Raw genomic sequence first — 22,890 nt, forward strand, 5'->3', positions numbered from 1 at the left:
AGATACTTTTTCTGGACAGCCAGAAGCTTTCCCATGTTGCACCTACAAGCCAAGGGAAATGGCAGAAGTTTTGCTGAAATTAGTATTTAATAGCACTGGAACTAACTCTTTTAAGTCTTAAAAGGTACACCATTATCAAGACATCTTTGAGACTAGACTGACATGTACATTCGTTCCAACCAGGAGATCCAGTGTGCATCAGAGCCTGAATTTTGGACCAGTACAGGAGAAATGGAAGGGACAAAATCAGTTCTTCTGGTAAACTACACCACACTCAAGGCAGAAGGAATCAAGCACTGGGTTCATCACACACAGGTAAAACTGTAGATCACGTGGATTGATGGAAAATCCTTTAAGAATGAAAATATGAAAGAAACCCTATGGATGTCGTGTGGACCCTCACACGGAGATTGGGGGGAATCCCCCCAGGGGCTGTGGGGACCCTCACATGGAGTCTGTGGGGAGCCCCCTCACACAGAGCGATCTGTGTGGGACCTTCCCTCACACAGAGTGAGGTGTGTGGGACCTTCCCTCACACAGAGTGATGTGTGTGGGACCTTCCCTCACACAGACTGATGTGTGTGGGACCTTCCCTCACACAGAGCGATGTGTGTGGGCCCTTCCCTCACATAGATCCTGTGGGGACCCTCACATGGAGTCTGTGGGGAGCCCCTCACACAGAGTGATCTGTGGGCCCTTCCCTCACACGATGCTTGTGGGGACCTTCCCTCACACGGAGCCTGTGGGGATCAACCCGCACACGGAGCCTGTGGGGACCCTCACATGGAGCCTGTGGGGAGCCCCCTCACAAAGAGCGATGTGTGGGACCTTCCCTCACAAAGCGCGATGTGTGAGGCCTTCCCTCACACGGAGCCTGTGGGGAACCCCTTCACATAGAGCCTGTGGGGACCCCTTCACACGGAGCCTGTGGGGACTCCCCTCACACGATGCTTGTGGGGAGTCCCCTCACACGGAGCCTGTGGGGACCTCCTCACACGGACCCTGTGGGGACCTCCTCACACGGAGCCTGTGGGGACCCCCTCACACGGACCCTGTGGGTACTGGTGTCCCGCGGAGCTTCGCGGGCTCCGTGCGCGGCGCGGGCCCGGCCGTGCGGGAGGCTCCGGTCGCGCGAGGGCGCTGCCCACCCGTGCGCTCCGGTTTCCCCGCAGCGCGGCCATGGCGGGCGCGGCGCGGCGCGGGGGTAGCGCCGTGTGCCGCTCCCGGGACCCCGCCGTGTACCGCTCCCGGGACCCCGTCCGCAACTTGCGCCTACGGTGAGCGCCTGCTCCACCCCGGCCCGGTTCTGCCGACGCGCACAGCCCTGACGCTCCGCTCCTTCCCCGCAGGGTCCGTATCCAGCGGGTCGCGCCGGCCGGGCCTCTCCTGCCGCGGGCGCCGCTGTCGCCGCTCGCCGGCCCCGAGCGCCCAGGCCGGGCCGATCGCACCGCCAGTGCGGGAGCGGTGCCGCTGCGGGTCACCGCGGCCTCTCTCGTCGGAGCCCAGAGACCCCCGGAGGATGAGGAGGAGGTGGCCGAGGTGGGGTGGCAGGAGAAACTCTTCAGCCAGGTGGGTGCACGGTGAGGGGGCGGGAGGGACTTCGCGGAATGGGTCAGATCGGAGGGGATCACTGGGGTCATCCAGTCCGACTCCCCTGCTCCGGCACGGACTCAAGAGCACGCTGCTCAGGCTCGTGTCCAGCTGGCTTTGGAATACCTCTGGTGACGGGGACTCCACGCACTCTCTGGACAGTGCTTGGTCACCGCACAGGGAAGAAGTTCTTCCTCGTTTTCAGGTGGAACTTTCTGGGCATCAGTTCCTGCCCGTTCCACTTGTCCCATTGCTGGTCCTTATGGAGCAGAGCCTGATCCATCCTCTGACCCCTTTGATACTGACAGAAACTGACAGACGGGGATGAGGTACCCTCTCAATGTCTCTTCTCGAGGCTGAACAGCCCCAGCTCCCTCAGCTTTTCATTCTAAGAAAGGTGCTCCTTGAGGAACTTTGTCACCCTCTGATGAACCTGCTCCAGGAGCTCCATGTGTCTCTGTCCTGTCCAGAACTGGCTTGGGGGAGATTCCTGACACCCCCTTTTCTGCACCTCACTGTGGGGTTCCTTGTTTCAGGGCAAGCTGCTGTGCCCAATGCTTTCCCGGTGGGCATTGGTGGTGCTGCTGGCTGCCACATGCCTGAGCAGTGTTGGAGCTGCTCTGGAGCTTGCATTATTTGTTGGGATTCCCAAAGGATCTTGTCTCTGGGGTGGCTTTGGTGAAAAGCTGAAAAATGTTTGTGGCTTTGCAAAGCTGGTGAAAGGCAGCTGTTGTTGCTTTACCTGTGGTGCTGTCAGTTTGAGGTGGATCTGTACCGGAGTGAGTCAGCCTGCCAGACTCCTCTGGACTGGCAGTACCATGAGGAGATCCAGAAGCTAGAGAAGGCTGGAGGTCGGAAGAACTGTCGCATCTTTACCTACACTGACCATGACCGATTCACCGACCTAGAGGAGGTACCAGCTCTTAGTTACTCAATGTCTGTCAAAACTTCCAGTCCTACTGAAGAGGGAACATTTCTTGATTCTCAGCCAGGCAGATACCCTGAGTGCAGGAGAATACACTGCTGGAAAGAAGTTTCCCCTGGTGCCCCAGACCTGGGGTGGGATGTCCCTGGTTCAGAGCAGTGGTTGGGACAGCAAGAGGGACTTGGCTCTGTAGGAAGCTTGCTGAATGGAGTGAGCTGTATTTTGCCACCAGAATAGTGAAGGAATTCTGCAGTCATTTAGCAATTTTTCCTTGCATGTGATTGTGTGCATGCCTGTTCTCTCCTCTAAGAGGAGAGCTGTGTTTGGGAAAGATGTCCAGTTAAGCTAGTTCCTGTCTGTTCTTCCAGCTCTGCCAGAAGGTAACTGACTTGGATAATGAAGTGCCATCATATCTGGTTGAGAGGATGGCCAACGTGAGGAGGAGAAGACAGGACCGTAGACCTGTGTGAGTTCCAACTCAACAGGCTTGGAGCTTGTTCATGCGGGTTTTGTGGTTCTGGTGCCCCAGCTGTGGATCAGCCTGGTCCATGGGAGCTGGTGGCTTGTTCTGTGTCACACATGTAATCCAGCACTGTGACTCCTCATCATGGTGGGTTTGGTGCTGCTGAGGTGAGCTGTGACTGGTGTTGTTCTCTTGTTGACAGAGAAGCAAGTTCTCTGAAGTCAAAAATCATCACCTGGGAACCTTCAGAAGAATTTATAAAGAACAATCATGTCATTAACACACCTGTCCAGACCATGTACATCATGGGGGACTTGGGACCTTATGGGAAGTAAGTAAAATCCTGAAGTGATCGTAATTTCCCAAAAGAAAATCCCATCTTCCCTCCTTACTCAAAACTCCTGTTTCTTTCATTACTTGAGGGGGGAGAATTCCAAGAGCTCAGTAACAGGGGCTGCAATTTCTTTCTGCCTCTTTCTTCTGTTGGGAGGCAGCTGAGTGTATACCTCCAAAAGGCTTCTAAACCAGTGTAGGAAAGTGTGTATGTGTTCCCTTTTGTAACCCCGAGTTCCTTTACTGGCTCTGCTGTTCCAGAGCACAAGAGTATCAGTGTTCTCTGTTTAGACTCTGTTTTCCTGGTGTCCTCCTTCAGGCTTGGTCACAAGGAGTATGAAAATGTGCTTTGCACAATCAAGGTGGATGGCAATGGGGTGATCACAGTGAAGCCTGACTTCACTGGCACCAAAGGAGCCTACCGGTGAGTGGGACAGGGCTGGAACATGTCCTGGGGCTGGGGGCTCAAATTGCTGTTTCCTGGTCACCCTTCGGGCAGGGGATCAGCACTTAAACTGAGAAATATTTCATTTATTTTTGAGATTTCTAAGAAAATATTATTGTGTGCTTATGCTCAGTGTCACTGTGTGTGTGCTGTGTGGGGCTTTGGTGCAAGTCTCTAGGGATGCAGGTTATCTGTCATGGAATCATGGAATAGTTTGGGTTGGAAGAGACCTTAAAGCCCATCTCGTTCCACCCCCACCATGGGCAGTGACAAATTCTACAATCCCAGGTTGCTCCAAGCCCTGTCCAGCCTGGCCTTAGGCACTTCCAGGGATGGGGTAGCCACGGCTGCTCTGGGCAACCTTTGCCAGGGGCTCACTACCCTCAGAGGGAAGAATTCCTTCCTAATATCCATCTAACCCTACCCTCCGTCAGTTTGAAGCCATTCCTCCTTCTTCTATCACTACATCCCTTGTAAAATTACATTATGCATATAGTGGATGCAAGTAAGTCTTCCATTTTGAGGGAACGATGCTGGCAGGCACTTGGAAGTGAGGAGAGGGCTGTGAGTGCCCTTGTCTCACTGCACAGGCTGGGTAGAGGGGATACTGCTGGGTCAGGAGGGCCCCATTGATACCTGTGCCTGTTCTCTGCATAATGGGGGAGTTTTTCCCATGTGTTTTGGGACTCTGCAGGATCGAGCTGGATGGAGAGAAGCGAGAGGTGTGGGAATACACTATTGAGAATGCTTCTGCCCAGGTGAAGCCAGAGGAGGAGGAGCGTGAGCAGCGTGTATTCAGAGAAGTGAGTACTGGCCACGGAGCATATTCATGAATTCTGAGTAACAGAAGCAGCTAAAAATCATCATGGAGATGTAACTGCTGGTGCTCTGCACACCTGAAGTGACAAAATGCCACTGCCCTAAGCCTCATCATGCTCAGGGATCTGAGAATTACAGCAAATATTCCCTGCTTCATCCCTTATTCCTCAAAGAGCGCTTGTCTGTAGTTAGCCTGCCCCTGGCTGCAGTGCTTTAGGGAGTGAGAACTGATGCAAGAAACCACCCAATTTTGTGCCTTCCTAGTGTCACCTGTCAGTGTTTTTCCTTCCCTTTTGAGCAGTGGGCAAACCCTTTCCTTTATCTTCCTCTTGCTGCCTGTATATTTATTAAATGATGTCTTGTTACCTGTAATGTCCCAGGATATTGGGATCGCATTTCACATCTCGATTTTTCTGAATTGCCTTTTTGTCTCTTGACAGTTTATGAAAGTACTTTTTGGTTTAGATTTTTATTTGTGCATTTCCTTACTGGTTTTGTGGTCACCATGGGAATAATGATTTCATTACACTGATCTCTGCTTGGCCATTTCCTTGGAATAGTTTGTACCTTTGTTTTTCAGGTATCATTTAAGATCTGACTCTTCAGTTTCTTTTCCCTTAGAGCTGGTCTTGGAGAACCAAAGCTGAAGTTCTGTGCAGTGTTAGCAGTTATGCATCATTGTTCTATTATATACTTATATTCCCCATATTTGCTGTAACAACCCCACATGTGCTAAGCCTGCTAGTGATTTGAGTTTAAATTGTATACAGTTTAAGTTTTGCAGTACATAACAGCAGATATAATCAAAATGCCACTTTTTTTTGTTGTTGTTGTGTGTGTTTGCAGCTGTATGGGCGGCACAGGGATTACCTCAGTGGGCTCGTGGGCTCAGACTTTGAAATGGTGAGTGCAGGGACTGGAGCTCTCTTGTCTCTGGGTGACCTGACTCAGGGTTGCCACTTGCAGCTCAGTCTCCAAAGACTGCTTTGCTCTGGAGGGGGGTGGGCAGCTTTTACCTCGTGGCTTCAAACAGAAAATTGGGTCAGAGGGGACAACTGGGAGTGGATTTGGGGTCTGCAGAGATCCATCCTGCCCGTTCAGAGCCTGCTGAACACAGCAGCCTCTGTGAGGCTGCATGCTATGCTTCAAGGCCTGTGACTGTAGTACTCTGAGAAGGAAGGAGAGTTTATGTCTTCAGGGACAGTGATTGCTGTTAACTTCTCCAGTGTCAAACAGCTCTGTGTGCCACTTTGTGCAAGTAAACAGCCCCTCTCACACTCAGACTCATGCAGTTTCCATTCTCACTTGAATTATCCAAACTGCAGTGTTTTTTTTCTCAAATATTGTTTGCCAATACAGTGAATACAAATCAAGTGAAATGCAATACAAAGCAGTGAAAGTTGTGCTTTCCAGTACTGATCTTTTCCAGACACCGATAGAGTGTCTCAGTGCTCACCCCTTCTCCCTCATCTTGGGCAAATGCAGGAAAATGACAGAAGCAGGACTGTAATTTCTGCAAGTGACTCCTCACTGTGTGTTATATTGATCTTCACATCTGTAAGAGACCTATTTACAGAACAGTAAATTCCTGCAGGCTGGGATTTGGTCTCTTTAGAGCCTCTTTCCAGGGGGACTGTTCACTTCTGGAAGTGGTAGGACAAATCATGCCTCCTCCCTGGCCAGAACAGTAAATCATTCATGTCTGAAAATCCATAAAATACATGTGTGAGATGCTGTTGGGAAAGAATTGTTGAGGTTTCATGAGTGTTGAGCTCTTTATGTTGTGTATCCGCTAATTTTTCCAGCCTCTTCCTGGTACTCTGAGACTTTTCATGAATGGAGAAATAGGTGAGTCCTTATTCTAAACAATAATAGGGGCAAATGTGGGCATGCTGGGATGGCTGAGGGTGTGATCCAAGGATTCTTGAATCCCTAGATTCAAGAGGCCCTAGAATCCTTTGCTTCCTCCTTCTCCTCCCTGTTTCCTGCAGACTAATCCCTTGAGAGACATTTACAGATTGGAGGTTACAAATGCTGTAGCTGTTCTAAGAAGGTCTAGATCTGAAAAAAGGAGAGCAGATTGCTGTAATCTCTATTAACTTCCCAAAGAAACCAATTAAATGTGTGAATTCCGTCATCTGGTTAGTGGTACAGGAACAGGGCTAGTCTGGAGATGGAATCTTCTCTGCAGGTCGTCTCCTGTTACTTTGAAGACTTTTCCCAGCTTCCAGCAATAACTGAATTTCCTTGAGGTTATTGGTGGTGGCTCTCCCAAAAATTTACAGTGAATGCTGGAAGAATTTGTGTGGAATCAAACAGCTGAAGTTCATCCTCTCTTCTCAGTTTCAGCTCAAGGCTATGAGTATGACAACCTTTACGTACATTTCTTCCTGGAGCTGCCTAACCGTGAGTATTCACATTCCCAGCCACATCACAGCAGCTTAAGAGATGAAACAGGCTTTGGCTGTTCCATCAGACCAGGAAAAATTAATGTTGGGGCTGGGATCTAGTTAGAATCCTCCAGAGCTAAAATGCCAGAACTCAGCTCAGGCTGGGATATAGAGGTGGTGGTGACCAGTCTGTCCAAACTTCATTCCTTATCTTGCAGAGAACAGTCTTCCTGTGCTACCCACCACAGTGACCTTGTCTGATTTCATCATGTTGCTATCATGTTTTGTGCTGATATTAGCATATTAAATTTTGATGGATGAATAAGTCTTCCAGCACTTACCTGCATATCCTGCTGCATGTTTAGTTCTCCTGAAGCTATGGCTCTGGCTCCCCTATCTGGATATATGTATCAAGATACCACTTCTGCTACTCTGTACATTTAGATAAGGCTCTACATTTCTCCTGATGTGAGTTGAGCTTTTCATGGACAATTCAGGGTGTTCTAAAGAGCAGTGCCTAGATCAGGGAAAAGTCATATGAGGAACAGCTGAGACAGCTGGAGGGGTGGGTTCAGTCTGGAGAAGAGGAGCCCCAGGGGGAACCTTCTCACTCTACAACTCCCTGACAGGAGGGTGCAGCCAGGTGGGGGTCAGGCACTGCTCTCAGACAAGTAACAGGACAAGAGGAAACACCCTCAAGTTGTACCAGGGGAGGTTCAGGTTGGACATGAGGAAGAATTTCTCTGTGGAAAGGGTGATCAGGCATTGGAAGGAACTGCCCAGAGCAGTGGTGGAGTTGCCATCCCTGGAGGTGTCCAAGGAGTGACTGGATGTGGCACTCAATGCTCTAGGCTGGTTGACAAGGTGAGGATGGGTCACAGGTTGGATTAGATGATATTGGAGGGCTTTTCCAACCTTAATGATTCTGTGATTCTGTGAATGCCAGGGTGGGTGATGTTACTTTTCACCCAAGTCATCAGGGACTGACATTCTCCTTTGAGCTGCTCTGGTTTGTGAATTTGGCCTCACCCCAAGCCTTCATCTTCTCCTGTTTCCCCCAGAGTGGTCAAGCTCCCCGTTCCATCAGCTCTCAGGAGTGACGCAGACCTGTGCCACCAAAAGAGTGGGGAGGGTAAGGACACTTGCTGACCTGCAGAGCAATTTGAGGAAAACAGGCAGTCTCTAGAGTGGAACATTTGTAACAAACTACAGATATATTCAGCAAAGGTCCTGAGTTGAGGGCTCTTTTCAAGATCAGAGCATGATCAGGAGATTTGGGATTCTCCTTATTCTAATTATACTTGTCAGTTTTTCAAGGGGCCACCATCTCCAAATAAAACTATACCAAATAAAACTACTTCCAAGCAGTTTCTGGAACCTCACCTTTTTATTAATTTGTTGACTGATTGCCTTTGGAGCTCTGATTTTTGTGTTCTCCAATGCTCTGAGCTAACCAAGCATTGTTCCAGCTTGCTTGGGGCAGGAATGTGCAGAGACTCTACAGTGACTTTGAACTTTTTCAGCTTTTTAATGTATTTTATATGTTTTCATATTACAAAAATAATTATCATACAACATTTCAGTAATACCGTTGTTTAAGGTACTGTGCTTGGCTGGCTCCTATAAAATTTGAGGCTGCCCTGTAGTTATGACAGTTTTCACTTGATGTGTGTCACTCCCCTTTTATTATTTTCAACATCCTGTTCCATTAACATGGCTCTAGGGAGTGTATGCAGGTCCATGCTGCACTCACGTGTTTGTTAGTGGGATGTAATTGATCTTTTTGGGCAGCATCACCTGCTTTCTACCATTAATTCCTTTCTCCCAGCTTTCTAAGCTCTCTGCAATGCTGGTGATGAAGTCTTTTGTCCAGGAATCTGATCTCTGCTCTGTTCTTTTTCTAGGAGAATGTGGCATATTTCTGCTACCCCTTCACTGTGGAGATGTTTTACACCCAAGAAGATGAAGGTGTGTTTCTTTGTTACCCTGAAATCCTTTGGTCCCACTCTAGCCATCGAGCTGTCTGTCCTGTTGGAGGTGAAAGGACAGAGGGAAATGTTTCTGGTTCAACAAAAGTTCACCCTGTCACCATGCAGCCCTTGGACACATCCTGTGTTTGCCCTGCCCAGGAATCCATTAGCATTTTTATGGATTCATTGATGTTGCCCTGTTTCCAGGCTGTAGACAGCTTTATCTGGTTGGAAAACTACTTGGATCTTGGCTTGTCTCTTTAAGCCTGGCATGCAGGGCTGTGATGCTGTGCCTGGTGTGCTGCACAGAGCCCTGGGATGCTGCAGCTGGAGAACCAGGCAGCTTTTTTTATACACAACTAAAACTCTGTGCTGAGTCTTACATTTGTAGACACGCTCAGTGACCTGTATAATCCCTAGATAGTTCATGTCACTTTGAAACTTCAGCTCTATTTTAAACTGGGCTTCTCTGCTGCCTGTTCCCACTGCTTCCTCACCAATCCTATTGCTCTGTGGATACAATTGCTAAGGACAGCACTGTGGCATGCCTTGCCACTTGAATCCAAAGTACACTTTGGATCTGGGTATTCAACCAACACTAATGAATTTTCAGACTAGAGGAAGCACAATGAGTTTGTTTCACTGTGGAAAAAATAAATGTTTGGAGAGATATATTCAAGTTAATATTCCCCCAATAGCAGTGGGAAAGGTCAGAGATGAACAGGTTCTGCTGTTTGGCTTCAGATCATTCACAAAATATTGTCTTGTCTTCTCAGAGATAATTGACAGCCCAGTCTGGACTTGCCCTTAAAGAATTTTCCACAATTTTTATCATCAGTAATTCTGTTTTCAGCTTCAAATCTGAGGGTTCAACTTTTACAGGGGAAACTAATCAACCATAAATCTTTGTTAGTCATTGTAGAAGAAATACAGAAAGGACTGTGGTGGAAGGATGCTGGAGTGTGTTCAGAGAGGGAACAGAACTGGGGAAGGATCTGGAGCACAAGGAATACCTGAGGAAGCCGGGTGGACTCAGTGTGGAGAAAAGGAGGTTCAGGGAGGACCTTCTCACTCTCTACAGTTCCCTGATAGGAGGGTAGAGCCAGCTGGAGGTTGGGCTCTACTCCTAGAGAACGAAGGGCAGGACAAAAGGAAACCTCAAGTTGCTCCAGGGGAGGTTCAGGCTGGACACTAGGAGGGGTTTCCTCACAGAATGGGTGTCAGGCACTAAAAGGGTCTGCCCAGGGAGGTGATGGATTCCTCACCTCTGGAGGTGTCCAGGGTACGACTGGAGGTGGCACTCAATGCTCTGGGCTGGGTGACAAGGTCACAGGTTGGACTCGATGATCTTGGAGGTCTTTTCCAAGCTAAATGATTCTCTGATTCTTTGGCTTCCTACTAGTGGTATTGGGCATTTAGCATTCTTTTTCTCAATGATAATCTCCTTCCCAAAGCTGTGACCTGCTTCCCATCTTGCAGACAGTCTCCCTCAGTGGCCTGTTCTCTACTTTGAGGTCCTGTCCCTGGATTTCTGGCAGAGGTATCGTGTGGAAGGATATGGGTCCTTGGTGCTGCCAGCATCTCCAGGTAAAGCATCCTTGGGACATTGTGTTAATTGTCTGGGAGAATGAGTTGAGTGGTTCTCTTGGGAAGTGATTCAGCCAGTCCCAGGGATTTGGTGTACTGAAGGGAGCAGTCTGGGGTGCAGAAAAGAAGGATGTGAGGCACACCTTGAGCTGCTGTCCTTGATATCCTTTGACACTGCCATCACAACGTCTGGTGTGATAAAGCTCTGGGGTGATGCTGTGCATCCATCTTTACAATGGCATTAACCCTCTGTGTCCCACGTGGAATCTGGGAGTGACCCCTGTGTGTTATGAGGAGATACTACTGTTGGGCAGGGGGTACTTTCAGCATTGGCTGTGTGACTAGAGTGGGCTGACTCAAGGGAACATGCTTTTAGAACATTTCTGATACTGTGCAGTGTTTCAATTTCTAGACAGCTCTGGATTGGGTCAGCAAGTATCCACCTGCCTTTGCTGTCCTCTGTGACTGAATAAATCACAGGTCACAGCAGCTAAGCTGTCCTCTTGTCCTGGGCCAGGTGTCCACATGCTCACCATCCCTACCTGGCGTCCTGTGGATCTGGGAACTGTTGCTGAAATGAGGAGGTTTTTCATTGGGGGATCTCCTGAGCTGGAGGACTTAACCTACATCCGGGTACCATCGACCTTCAAGGTGGGCTCAGCTGCAGAGTAGCCTCTTGCCAGGACATGGTGTGTTTAGCTCTTGTCCATGGTCAGCCTGGACCAGATTTGAACAAGGATGAGCTGCTGGTCCGGCCACTCTAACTGAAGAAATGTCTCCTCTGTGAGTCTTGTGATCCTCAACAGAGGAATGAGCAAACACTGAGGCAGAGCTGTGTCTTCTGAGGGGTGAGCAGCTTAGAGAAGTAGGGGAGCATGGACCAAAGCCTTCGCCTACTCCTGCCTATAAAGTGTTTGTCAGGTCAGCATTTGGTACCAGCTGTAGACTTCTCCTGGATTTCTGTGAGGAATTTGGGCTGTATTGTGCCTGGAACAGCTTCCTGAAGCAAGAAGCTGATGGGTGTGAGGCAGGTAGAAACTTCATGTTCTTCAGAAAGTTGCAGAGGTGGCTGCTGGTGTAATGAGCAGGGTGATGTTAGTGGCAGCTTTGTGTGGCAACAAGCCCTGAAGCAGTTGCTGAAACCCTGCCCCAGCACTGCACTGTCAGCTTGCAAGTGTTTAGGTCCTGCCCTCAACACAGCCTGGAACTGTGTGCCCTTCTTTCCAACCTTGCAGAGAAGGGAGGACTGTACCCACAGGAGTTTGTGCTCTGGTGGAACATACTTGTTTTCACTGTGGGGTTACTCTAACCTGTGCCATCCCTGCAGGGAAAGCGCTTGAGCCGCTTTGGTTTCCGGACAAAGACCACAGGGAGTGTCACATTCCGGCTCTATTGCCTGCAGCAGTCCAAGTGAGTGCAGCAAAGGGAGTAATTAGCTCCATAAACTCCATCTCCTGTGCTGGTTTTGGCAGCCCTGACCTGCTGGTGTGCTTCTGTGCAGAGCCTTTCTGGAGAACAGTGCCCTGAGACAGCGCATGCAGAGTGTACTGGACCGACTGGGAGGCTTCAGCCAGCAGAGCTCTGTCTACAATGTTTTGGGTAGGCCCTTCAGTGTCATTCTGTCTTGGTGAGCTTTGGCTCCCTTTTTACAGAGTGGGCTGGATATTTCAGGATAATCTATTACTGTGGGAGTAATTCTCCTCCCTGTGAGCTCTGAGTCTGTGGCAGAGGTTAAATGTTCTTTCTGGGCTGGAAACTTCAGGAGGCATCAGCTCTGAGCAGGCAGGAGGGGTAACCACTGTGTGAGGGCACAGCCTGGACTGGGCTGCCCAGTCTTGCCTGGCACTGGGCAGAGCTGGTGGCACTAAGGCACAGACTCTGTGTCTGATTCCATTGTGTAGAGAAATCAGAGAGCAGCAGGTAGAGCAGCACCAGGTGTTTTGGTGGTGTAACCTATTCATAGGAGGTGGGATCCTGCACCAGGAGAGATGACGTTCACTGAAAAGACATATCCCTCCCCTTCCCTGAGGCTGTCTTACGCATTCTTTTCCCCTATTTTTATTTCTGTCTGGCCTGCTGTCACCTCTGTGTTGTAGAGGCTTTCCAGCGGGCACGGCGCCGGATGCAGGAAGCGCGGGAGAGCCTTCCCCAGGACCTCATCAACACTTCTGCCTCTGCTGTGCCCCAGCCCCTGGAGCCATGAGTGTCACCTCTGCTGCTTGGAGCACTTGGCATCCTCCCTCCAACACGAGCTCCCACCCCTCAGCAGGAGTCCCAGTGCTGGTGCCTGGAAGCTTCAGAAGCCCTTCCTTTTTTGTTTTCCTTGGGTGGGAGAGGGAGCTTGTAACACCTCCAGGCCCAGAATTTGCATTTCCACAAGTATCTGTGGAAGGAAACCTGTTTTTCAAGGCCGTTTGTTACCAAGCTCAAACAATACAACCAATTTTTCACATTTCTTCTGAAATACTGATATGGAACCTGTGAACCCTGTAACACCTTTTCAGGGATTGAAAATGAAGTAATGAGAAAAATTGAAATGACTTGGTAAATTTAGTTTTCTTCTTAGAGAAGAAAAGGTCAAGGCATGGATGCTGTTTGAGATGAATGAGTAGATAACCTCTTGAGAAATGCTGATAATTGTTGTTAGCTGTTGTGTGCAGGGCAATCAATAGTAAAATTAATCCATCCACCTCTACCTTAAGACTGATTCATTCCTAGAGAAAGAGAGCTGTCTGCCACATGTAATATATGAAATTCAAGCAAAGAAAGACAGATGGAGAACTGCACAAAAGGGTTACATTCTGCATTTCCTTCTGTGTGCCCATAAGGTCTGGCTCTGCAGTGGTGAGCAGGAGGTTTCTTTGTTCAGGAATACAATTGAAAACACACCTCACCTCAGAGCTTTGGCTGAGGCTGGAAGGTTTGCAGACAGTGAGAACAGTTTATAACATTTGCACAGCAGCTGAACTTTGAACTGTTCAAGCTGTTCATTTGAGGTTGATGTTTGTTGGTGGTTCGTTGTTGCATCTCTGATTGCAGAACACTGTGGTGCTTCCTGGGAAAGCTTGTGTTTACCCACTCTTTACCCACTTTCTTCTGTTCTTTTCTCAGTTTTTTCCCCCTATTTTTATTTCTGTCTCAAGTTCAGGGGAACATAGCTCCCTGCAGACTGACAGTGGCCAGGCATTCCTGGCCAGGCACAGGCCAGGAATTGCTGCAGATTCTTGGGGGTCCCAGAGTGGGTCTAGCAATGAGACTCTGAGGTCTGTACATGGCTGGCAGCCCCCCAGCTCTGACTACACCAGCTACAGCAGCGTAGCTGGTTTCTCTGGGGCTTTGTCTGCTTATTCCTTTCAGAAAATTGGAGCTATGATGGTTTTTGAGAGCCAGCTGAACTTCCAGCTGAATGGGCATCTGTCCGAGACTGGATCAAGCAGCTTCACCGGTGCTTTGGGCTTCGTGGGGGCAGGACTCAGCCCAAAGGCCCTCAGGGCCTTCCAGGGTCGAATTAAATGAGCTGTGCAAACAAAAGGGAATGGCAGGAATGATAGCTTGGTGGAGGAAAAGGCTGTGGGCAGTTGACAGAGCCTGCATGATGCAAATCAACACCCATTAGAAATTCCAGTGTAACAGAAAAAAACCTCCTAGAGATGAATCACTCACATGATTGGAACAGCTTCCCACCAAAGTCAGACTGCAGGAATGGGTTTTGGTCTCAATGGAGGAAGATTTGGGCTGTGATAACTCTAAACTGGAGACTTGTCAGGAAATCTCAAATGGCACTTCAGCTTGGCCCCATCCCAGGACTGGAGATGTGCACCAGGAGTTGCATCCTTCCTTTGTGAAGGATGCTGGGATGTTGGGATGTGTACCAGGAGGGGGTTTTGGGGAGGACACTGGAATGTACACCAGGAGGGGTGCTTGGGAAGGACTCTGGGGTGTGAATCAAGAGGGATGTTTGGGAAGGATGATGGGAATATGCACCAGAACAGGTATTTGGGAAGGATATTGGGATGTGCACCAAGACAGGGGGTTTGGGATGTGTGGAGCTGCCATCTCTGGGCAGGAGGAGCTGCAGCAGGACCATGTCCTACAGAGATTTGTCCTGCCCCTGGCTGGTGTGTGGGGAGGGGAGGAGTATTTTATTTGCACCACGGGGTTTAAGTGGTCGTTACTAAATCACTACTGGAGGTTGATTGTTGGATCAGTATGTTTAAATTTTAGCCACGGGATTGGAGTAGCAGAGGAAGGCTCCCAGCAGCAAAGGGAAGTTCTGGGCTGCTTTGCCTCTCACCCCTTGCTGCTGTTTTATTAATGCTCATTGTTCTCCCAAGGTGCAGCCCACGTTCTCTGCAGCTAATGCCAATGTTTTAATGCATGGCAGAGTAAAGCTGACCTGAGCAAAATCCCACTTCATTGGATCAGTCAAGAAATAAGTGTCTGTGTGCCCTGTTCCTGCACTGAAATGATTGCTTTGGTTTGATTTAATATCCCTCACTGCTTTGGGTCAAGGAAGTTTTTAAGTGAACCCTAGTGCCGTGTAGGCTGGAGATGCTTCCCTTTCTCTCTCATCTGTCAAAATAATTTTCTAGGGTAACACAGAGTATCAGAGAGGACTGACGGAATCAGACTTCTCTATAATTTATTCACAAGTTCTTGTACTTAAAATCATCTGACTTTCACAACAGTTGGCAGGATTTCTACAATGCGTGAAAGTGAAACTTGTCTTGGAGGTGTGTGATTCCAGGTTGTTTCAAGCTTTCCAGATCTGAGAATGAGAGGATCAGCTTTTGGGAAGGTGGGTTTCCCATGACTTAATATGACCTTAGAAAGCCAGAAAGGTCAGGCTCAATATCAAGGTCTAATGCACAAATTTCTTCAGGCAGCATAACAGATGTTCATCTGTGAAAAATCTGAGAAATATTTTTCAACTTGTTCCTTACATAAAGACAGAGAATACAGATCATCCCTATCATATGTTTTCTTTTTTCTGTAGGAAATTTTCCTGTGCAGGGCATTGGCAGTGGCAGCTTGCGCCTGAGCGTGTTGTCAGGCTGCTGCTGGAGGCATGAGGAGGTGGAGAGAGCCCGTGATTCCTTTTAGGTGGTTGTTGTTTCTCTGGAGTGGTTCCTGTCCCACTCTGCCAGTCCCTGGGTGATCTTGTTCCCTCTGCTGATGTTCCGGTACCGGTGATACCGGGGGTACCGGGGGTACCGGGGGTACCGGAGACCGATTCCGCAGGTTCTGGCTGGAGCCGCCAGAGGGAGCCGCGCCCCAGAGCCGCGCTTGGAGACCCGGCCGGGCTCACCTTTGGGGGAAACCGGGCAGTGCGGGGGAACCGGGGGGAAACCGGGGGGAAACCGGGCAGTGCGGCGTTAGCAGGGTTGTGTGGGGCAAGCACGGGACAGTGCGGGGCGAGGGGGGCCGTGCATGGTATATGGGGACAGTGCGTTGTGAGCGGGGTGATGTGCGGGGTGATGTGCGGGGTGATGTGCGGGGTGATGTGCGGGGTGATGTGCGGGGTTGTGCCGGCTAGTGAGGCGTGAGTGAGGCTGTACACAAGGTGAGCTGTGTTGGCCGGAATACCGGCGGGGGAGACCCCTGGCATTTGCACCAGGTGTACCCCAGCACTGGGCACCCCAGGAATGACACGTGTCGGACTGTAGGAACTGCGAGCCGTGGCCCTGCGGCTGGATCCACTGGCCCCAGGAGAACCCGCAGGCCCCGGCTATGGGAGATCCCGCTCCTTTTTATCCCTGGCAACGGGGAGGGAGAGGGGTGTCTCCCCGACACTACCAGTTTCCCCAAAAGCGGCAAACTGGCAGCATCTGTCTGAGCCCTGCTGGCACTTCTCTGCTCCCTGCGAGCCTGGTTTTGGGGTCCTCAGGGTAGGTCCCCCAACATGCCCTGCTTGTCTCCAGGCTGGGGGTGAGAGCCAGCCCGTCTTGTTGGTGCCCCCAAACCTCGCTGTCTGCTGGACCCCCAGCACCACTGCCATGGCCCCAGGGACACCCTGCTCTTGGGGATGCCCTGCTGTGCATCTCTCCACACCCTTAGGATCACCATGATGTGATGTCCCACAGGTATGACCTCCCCAGGTGTGATCCCTCCCGATGTTATTCCCAGGTATGACTTCTTCTTGTGGCCTCCCTAAGTGTGACCCCCCTCCAACGTGATGCCCCCAAGGGTGAGGTCCCCTGGGTGTGACCCTCACTGTGACACTTCATTTGCCCCCCGGCGCGACCCCCCGCCACCTCCGGCGACATCCCCTTGTAGCGGTGACCTTCCTAGCTGTGCGCCCCCCTCCCCCGGTCGGCTCCCCGCAGTTTGACCGGAGGTGCGAGTGTCCCCCTGCCAGCTCCCCCATCCGCATCATGGCAGGGTCCCCCCGGTGTCCCCCCGCCCCTCTCGGCCCCGCTCCACGCATGCTCCGCGCCCGCCCCTCCCCGCGCTCTGCCCGTTCCCAGCGGCGGCGGCAGCGGGGCGAGGATGAAGGACCGGACCGGGGAGCTGCGCGCTGTGAGTGCGGGGCGCAGCCGGGGATGCGGGGGATACGGGGAGATGCGGGCAACCCTCTGGCCCCATCGGGGACCGCCCGAAGCCGTCTCGACGCCCCCCTCACTGCGCAGGGGCCGCCCTGCCCTGAGCGGCGGCGGCGAGGGGGTTGGGCGGGGGCTGGGAGCAGAGGATGATCCCCCTGGATATCGCCGGGATGTCGGGGCAGGAGGGGAGGGGTCCCCCGGGCTGCGCCACCCGCACCGCCGCGGACCGCTCGGGTTCTCCCCGGCAACGGGCGGTGCGAGCGGCGATCTGCGCGGTACCGGGGGGCCGCGGCGGCTGAGCGGCATCGCCGCCGGCAGGAGCGGATGCAGACGTGTATTTGTACCGCTGCGGGCGGCGGGGTCGTGCCGTGCTCACCCGGGACCGTGCCGCGCCCGCCCCGCTCCCGTTTTGCGTGTTCATCCTCCGGCGCAGCCGCTGCGGCGGGGCCGAGGAGCGCCTGCGGCCGCTGCACCGCGGTCACCCCAGCGCCGTGCCCCGGCTTGTCCGGGAGGCCTCGGGCTTCGTGTGTGCGTCTATAGCCGGTCGTGTGTCCCTCGGAGGCCCCGAGCCCCCCGCGGTCCCGGAGCGCGGGCGGTGGGAGGCGGCGGCTGCGCGCACCGAGCATCGGTGGAAGGCTCCGGTGCCCCCGCTGCCCGTGCCGTAGCCTCCTATTGCACCCTCGGGGCCGCGCTGCTGCTGCTGCCCACGCCTGGAGCCGAGCTCTGGGGACAGCAGCAGTGGCCGGAGGGGCAGAGCCCGAAATCCCGGAGTGCTGCTCCAGCCCCCGCCCCGTACCACCCCCCTGGTCCTCCCTCTAGTGCTTTTTCTTATTTGTTTTTTTAAAAATAAATTTTTTTGTGGATTTTTTTTTTTTTAAATTACTTCACGGTTGGCGCTGCAGAGCTGCCTGGGATTGCAAGGGGGGGTCTGTCCCGTGGGGAGGACTCTGCCATAGAGCGAGGGACAGTGGGGACCACTGTGGGTGTCCAGTCTGGTCAGGCATCAGAGCTCCCACCAGGATCACTTGGCTGGGAGTTTGGTTTGGTCTGAAAAACGCCAGGAGGATAGAGCTGGGGTGATGCCAGCAAGGGGCTGAGGGGGCGGCTTTTGGGGTGATTGGGCAGCTCTGAATGCTCAGGGCTGACTGTAGATGCCCAGGGGTGGCTGTGGATTCTGGGAGAGGAAGGGGCTCCCCCAAGAGCTGCCTCCCCACTCTGCCTGGAAAGCACCCAAACATGGGGCTCTGTCTCCACCACCAGCACAGGCTGTGAAATGGGATTGAAAAACAGGCTTTTTAATAATAATAGTAAAAAAGAAGCCTCGTGAATGTCCTTTTGGCAGCCGGCGCTGGCTGGGAAGTGATGCCGTGGATTATTTTAAAATTTCTCTGTTCCTTTAAATACGCCTTAAGAAAAATAAAATGTGTTTTTGCCTCATTCCTGCTGCTGCTCCTTATTCATCAGCCTCATGCTGAGGATGCAGCATTCTTCCCAGGGAAAAGGAATGCTTTTGAGCATCCAGTTGCCCCGAATACGAGTGGGTGCCCCTTGGCAGGACTGCAGTGAGTGAGGCAGCGTGGATTTACACCCTCAGTGGTGGCAGGCACCAGGGGAGGAGCAAGATGCTGCAGTGGACACAGAGTCAGGAGCGTTTGAACTTGTTTCCTCTCTGCTGCCTCATTAATAGCCAGGGCTGGTTCTTCCCATGTTAATACAGTATCTAAATTGTGCCAAGGATGATAAAGAAGAAGGATTAATAAAAAAAAGGGCTGGCATTGTTGGTGCAGAGGAGGGGATGCAGGGCGGTCACTGCTCTACAGAACAGGAGCTCCATGTCTTAACAGGATTTTTTAAATGGTACTTGAAATTCAAAATGCTAATCCTGGCTCTTTTCTGAACCTCGGCTCTAGTTTGGATCAGACTTGCTGGATGGAGCTTATTCAGTGCCCTTGTGGGAGCAGTGCCCTCAGGTCTGCTCTGAACCAGGGACAGGAAATTTAACTTACAGATGAAACATGTCCTCTTGCGGAGGAGAGCAGCTGAGGATGGGCTGTGCAGGATGCCTTGGATGAGGCTGAGCAGAGCTTTGTTTACAGCTGCTTTTGTGCAGGTGTCACAGCCGTGGCTATGAGTGGTCTTTCCTGCCCATCTGGAGTGGGTCTGGAGCTGGTCCCGTTCCCCAGCACCCCCAGAAGCAGTCCTGATGACATGGTGTGTACATGCAGGATTGTGAGAGTCCTATGGTGCTCCATCCTGCCATAGAGCTGACAGCTCTGTTTGAGTGAGACATTGGGATTTCCAGGATGTGACACAAGTCCAAATGGTAAAATAATTATGAATGGTGTTTTGAGAGTGCGACAAAGTGAGGGAGATGTGCCAGTGTTGTAGGATCACAGAGTGGTTTAGGTTGGAAGAAACCATCCAGTTCCAAACCTCCAGCCATTGGCAGGGCCCATTTTTTGGGGTGTGCTTTCCTCCTGTGCCTGTTGTTCATCTCCAGCAGCTGTTTTTGTGTGCATTCTCCAGTGATGTTTGTGTGTTTGTGCCATCCCACTGCCCTCCCCAGCTGGCTGAATCCCTGCTCCTGACAGCCAAGTCCCTGCTCCCAGCGCTGCTTCCTGCCAGTGGGAGTTGTGGGAGATGGGTGTTAAAAATAAAGGAAGAGAGGAAGCAAGGTGGGCTCCAGGTCCGGCTCTGTGGATCCATCCTCTCCCCTCCTCTGGCGGTGAAATCTGCAGTGGTGCTCCAGGACTCACAGCCTGACCTCATCCATCCCTTCCTCTTAATTCCATGCTGTTCCCAGGGAGGCTTTCTCTCCTGGGGGGCACAAATGTGAAGTCGACCACAATTGCTGTTTGCAGAGGTCAGGTCTTGTGTGTCTCCATCTTTTCCAGAGCCCCCCGGCTGCAGAAGTCCCTCCAGACCTTGGAGATGAATATATTTACTTGTTTAGATGCCATCTTCCTTTCCTTTTTTAACCCTCTTCGTTGCCACCAGTGCTTTTGAGCTCTTCTGTTCAACCAGAAGGGTCACGTAAATAATTCATCTGTCCTCCATCCCTGCCAGTCGCGCGTGGGGCTGTCACGTGGCGGGTGACAGCCGGTGGCGCGTCCGCAGCTCGCGCAGCCGCCTGCTCTGGCTGAGCTTGATGGGTTTTAGCATTATTGAAATGCTGATTTTTTTTGGGGGTGGGGAGGAGCAGAGCTGCCCTGGAAGGTCAAACATTATGGCTGTCCTTAGAGCATTCCTGGTCCCACAAGCATTGGGGAAGGGAAGCTGCTTTGCTGGCTTCCTTGGGGTGCTGGAGCAGGAGGGGTGAGATGCCAAGGAATCCTCACTCCTGGGGTCTGCTGAGCTGGGTGAGGAAAAAGGTGATAGGAGTGATGTAGATGAACCCTACATGCTCCTGTGGGAGATGTTCTTGTGCTCCCCAGCAGCTGAGGGGTCCTGGGTGTTCCTGTGCCACAGGAACGCTGTCCACAGCAGTGGGTGCACACCGTGGTAGGACAAGCCAAAAACTGGGAAAACCCTTTTCTATGCTTTAAACATGGCTGCAGGCAAAGCCCAGACTCTGTGTCAGCTCTGTGTCATCTCCTCAACCTGGGAGGGGCCTGGTGAGGTGATGGACAGGGTTTGAGGGACAGACAGACCTCAGAGGGGACACTGAGCCCCGGGGTCCCTTGGTGTGTGTTGGGGAGCTTCAGGTCTGGTGCATGGGGCTTTGGTAGTCCCACTGAAGTCGACTTGAATACGGAATACTTTTGACCCACTGAGACCTGGTGTCAATCTGTGGGGACCAGAGAGTGATAAGAGTGATAATTAGTGCAGCCAGATATATCAGCTGTGCTCTTGTTGTCTGAGAGGCCAGAGCCAAAAGGGTGCAGTCTCATCCCTGTTGTTTTAGTCTTTGTGTGTGAGCTGCTCGGAAGCTGTACAAATGTTTGTTTTGCCATGTATCTCCCCGTTAACAAGATTTCTCAGGAAATATGCAAAATTATCACTACAGGCAGAACATGTACAGTAAGGCTCATTAAGCTAAGTACTGTGATAAATTGCTTCTTCCAGAAAATTATGTATATTAGCAAAAAGGAGGAGAGTGAGCCCGGGTGGAAGACCAGGAACAGAGATTGTGGTATTGTCCTGGCTCTAGGTGACCTGAGCACACCTGCCTCAGGGGAGTGTCCTTGCACCGTGGAGTCTGCAGGATGATCCTGGAGGAGATGGTGGGGAGCAGAGGGCAGGCAGAGGACAGCATGGGAAATGGAGATGGAGCGATGCTGTGTCAGGACCAGACCAGGCACAAAGCCAAAGAGGCTGTCTTTGCTTAGGAAAAATGTGAAACGAGGCAACTGTGCAAGCACAAGGAATAGAAAGTTTTTCTGAACTGGAAGAAGGGCAGGGGTGACGTGTCACAGGCTGCTTGCACCTCTGCACCTCTGCTGTGCCCCTGCAGTGGCCAGAACCAGGGCTGGTGTTGGAAATGTGGGCACTGCTTTTGCCCCCCAAATCAGAGAGCTGTGAGCAGGGGGCAGGCTGTGGCGTGAGGTGTGTCATGGGCTCACACTGTGGTTTGGGTTGAAAAGGATCTTCATAGACCATGTGGTTCCCACACCCCTGCCATGAGCAGGAACAGCTTTGACTGGACCAGATTGCTCTCAGCCCTCTCCAGTCTGTCCTGGAACACTTGCAGGGATGGGGCTGACACAGCAGACAGACTTCTGGGTGCTCAGGTCCCACAGGAGAGATGTTCTGAAACATCTTTCAACCTTTTTCAGTGATACTCTGAGTATTTTCTGTAGTGATGCAGGTGCTCTCCCCTGGCAGGAGGGTCTCTTCTTCCATCACCTTTTGCAGGATGGTGGAAGTAGTGATTGGAGCCCAGGACATCTGCTGGCCAAAAGCTCTTCTTGGGGACATCCAGAGGAGAATAGGAAGTCCTTCTGTTCCAGCAGCCCTGGAGAGCTCAGGCTCAAGAAAAGCTTTCCCTCAGTAGCCAAGGAACCTTCAAAGAATCATCATCCAACCCTATTGCCATGGCTTGGGACATCTTCCACTAGACCAGCTCCTGACTGGTTTTAGAATTCCAAATCTCCTGCCCAAAATGTGTTCATTTGCTCCTAGGCCAGCATATTCTTTCTACAGGAGAAGGTTCCTCTTCCCTGCTGCCTCCTCCTCCTCCTCAGGCATCCACAGGCACCTCAGGTGCAGGAGCAGGGGACACACCTGGCTGTGCAGCACCAAAATCTGCTGCAGGGTGGGATTGAACTTTCTGTTAACAGTGCAGTTTATCAGATTCTGGTGAATACTTGCAGACCCAGGTTTCTTTTCATGGGGAATGACTAAAAATGAAGTTTTCTGCTCACTGTCCTGTGAGTTTTCAGGAGAACACTGCCACTGTGGCCACTTCCATCGTGCTGTACTTCTGCAGATGTTTGCTGCAGGTTTTCCAGTATGAGCTCTGCCTTTTTCTCTGCCGTTGCTGGTCTTCCATCAGCTTCTGTCAGACTTTGGGTTTGTGTATGAAATGACTGTTTGCTTTGGTTTTCCAGAGAACCTTTTCCTTTTGGGAGGATCAGTTTCTCACCTGGATGGTGTACAGGGTCTAGACAAGAGCACCAAAGAAATGTCATTGAGCTTTCACGACCATGAAACAACCTGGTTTGGTGGAAGGTGTCCCTGCCCATGGCAGGGGGTTGGGCTGGAGCATCCTTGAAGGTCCATTCCAAATCAATATATTCCATGAGTGCCTGCCTGTAGGTGGGGTAATGGGACAGGCTGCAGTGTCACTAGTGGACATCACCAGGTCTTGGTGACGTTGGCAGACAC

The 22,890-nt window shown here is 51.5% G+C and overlaps 2 protein-coding genes across 2 annotated transcripts in view; both read left to right on the forward strand.

The window, feature by feature from the left end:
• The first annotated feature begins 1,166 nt into the window (after positions 1-1,166).
• On the forward strand, positions 1,167-15,486 carry MKS1 (MKS transition zone complex subunit 1). Its single transcript, XM_015646989.2, has 17 exons — positions 1,167-1,277; positions 1,350-1,569; positions 2,348-2,503; positions 2,884-2,981; positions 3,181-3,309; positions 3,631-3,735; positions 4,451-4,559; positions 5,422-5,478; positions 6,381-6,423; positions 6,919-6,981; positions 8,027-8,097; positions 8,870-8,933; positions 10,415-10,522; positions 11,040-11,173; positions 11,850-11,932; positions 12,024-12,121; positions 12,619-15,486. The coding sequence occupies exons 1-17, from the start codon at positions 1,180-1,182 to the stop codon at positions 12,723-12,725; spliced, it is 1,743 nt and encodes a 580-aa protein (XP_015502475.1). The 5' UTR covers positions 1,167-1,179; the 3' UTR covers positions 12,726-15,486.
• A 1,456-nt stretch (positions 15,487-16,942) lies between these two features.
• STX1A (syntaxin 1A) overlaps positions 16,943-22,890 on the forward strand; it is a 46,958-nt gene continuing 41,010 nt past the window's right edge. Inside the window, exon 1 of the mRNA XM_015646859.3 lies at positions 16,943-17,041. Coding sequence (XP_015502345.1) covers positions 17,012-17,041 — 30 coding nt within the window. The 5' untranslated portion in view covers positions 16,943-17,011. The remainder of the gene's footprint in view (positions 17,042-22,890) is intronic.

The sequence above is a fragment of the Parus major genome, chromosome 19 (assembly GCF_001522545.3).
Source record: "Parus major isolate Abel chromosome 19, Parus_major1.1, whole genome shotgun sequence".
In the NCBI taxonomy this organism is placed as follows: Eukaryota; Metazoa; Chordata; class Aves; order Passeriformes; family Paridae; genus Parus; species Parus major.

Bases quoted from the DNA above. Each gene is read 5' to 3' on its own strand.
- MKS1 (XM_015646989.2), top strand. From the start codon at position 1,180: ATGGCGGGCGCGGCGCGGCGCGGGGGTAGCGCCGTGTGCCGCTCCCGG. The intron at 1,278-1,349 runs GTGAGCGCCTGC...CCTTCCCCGCAG, and splicing joins GTCCGCAACTTGCGCCTACG to GGTCCGTATCCAGCGGGTCG. The intron at 4,560-5,421 runs GTGAGTACTGGC...GTGTGTTTGCAG, and splicing joins AGCAGCGTGTATTCAGAGAA to CTGTATGGGCGGCACAGGGA.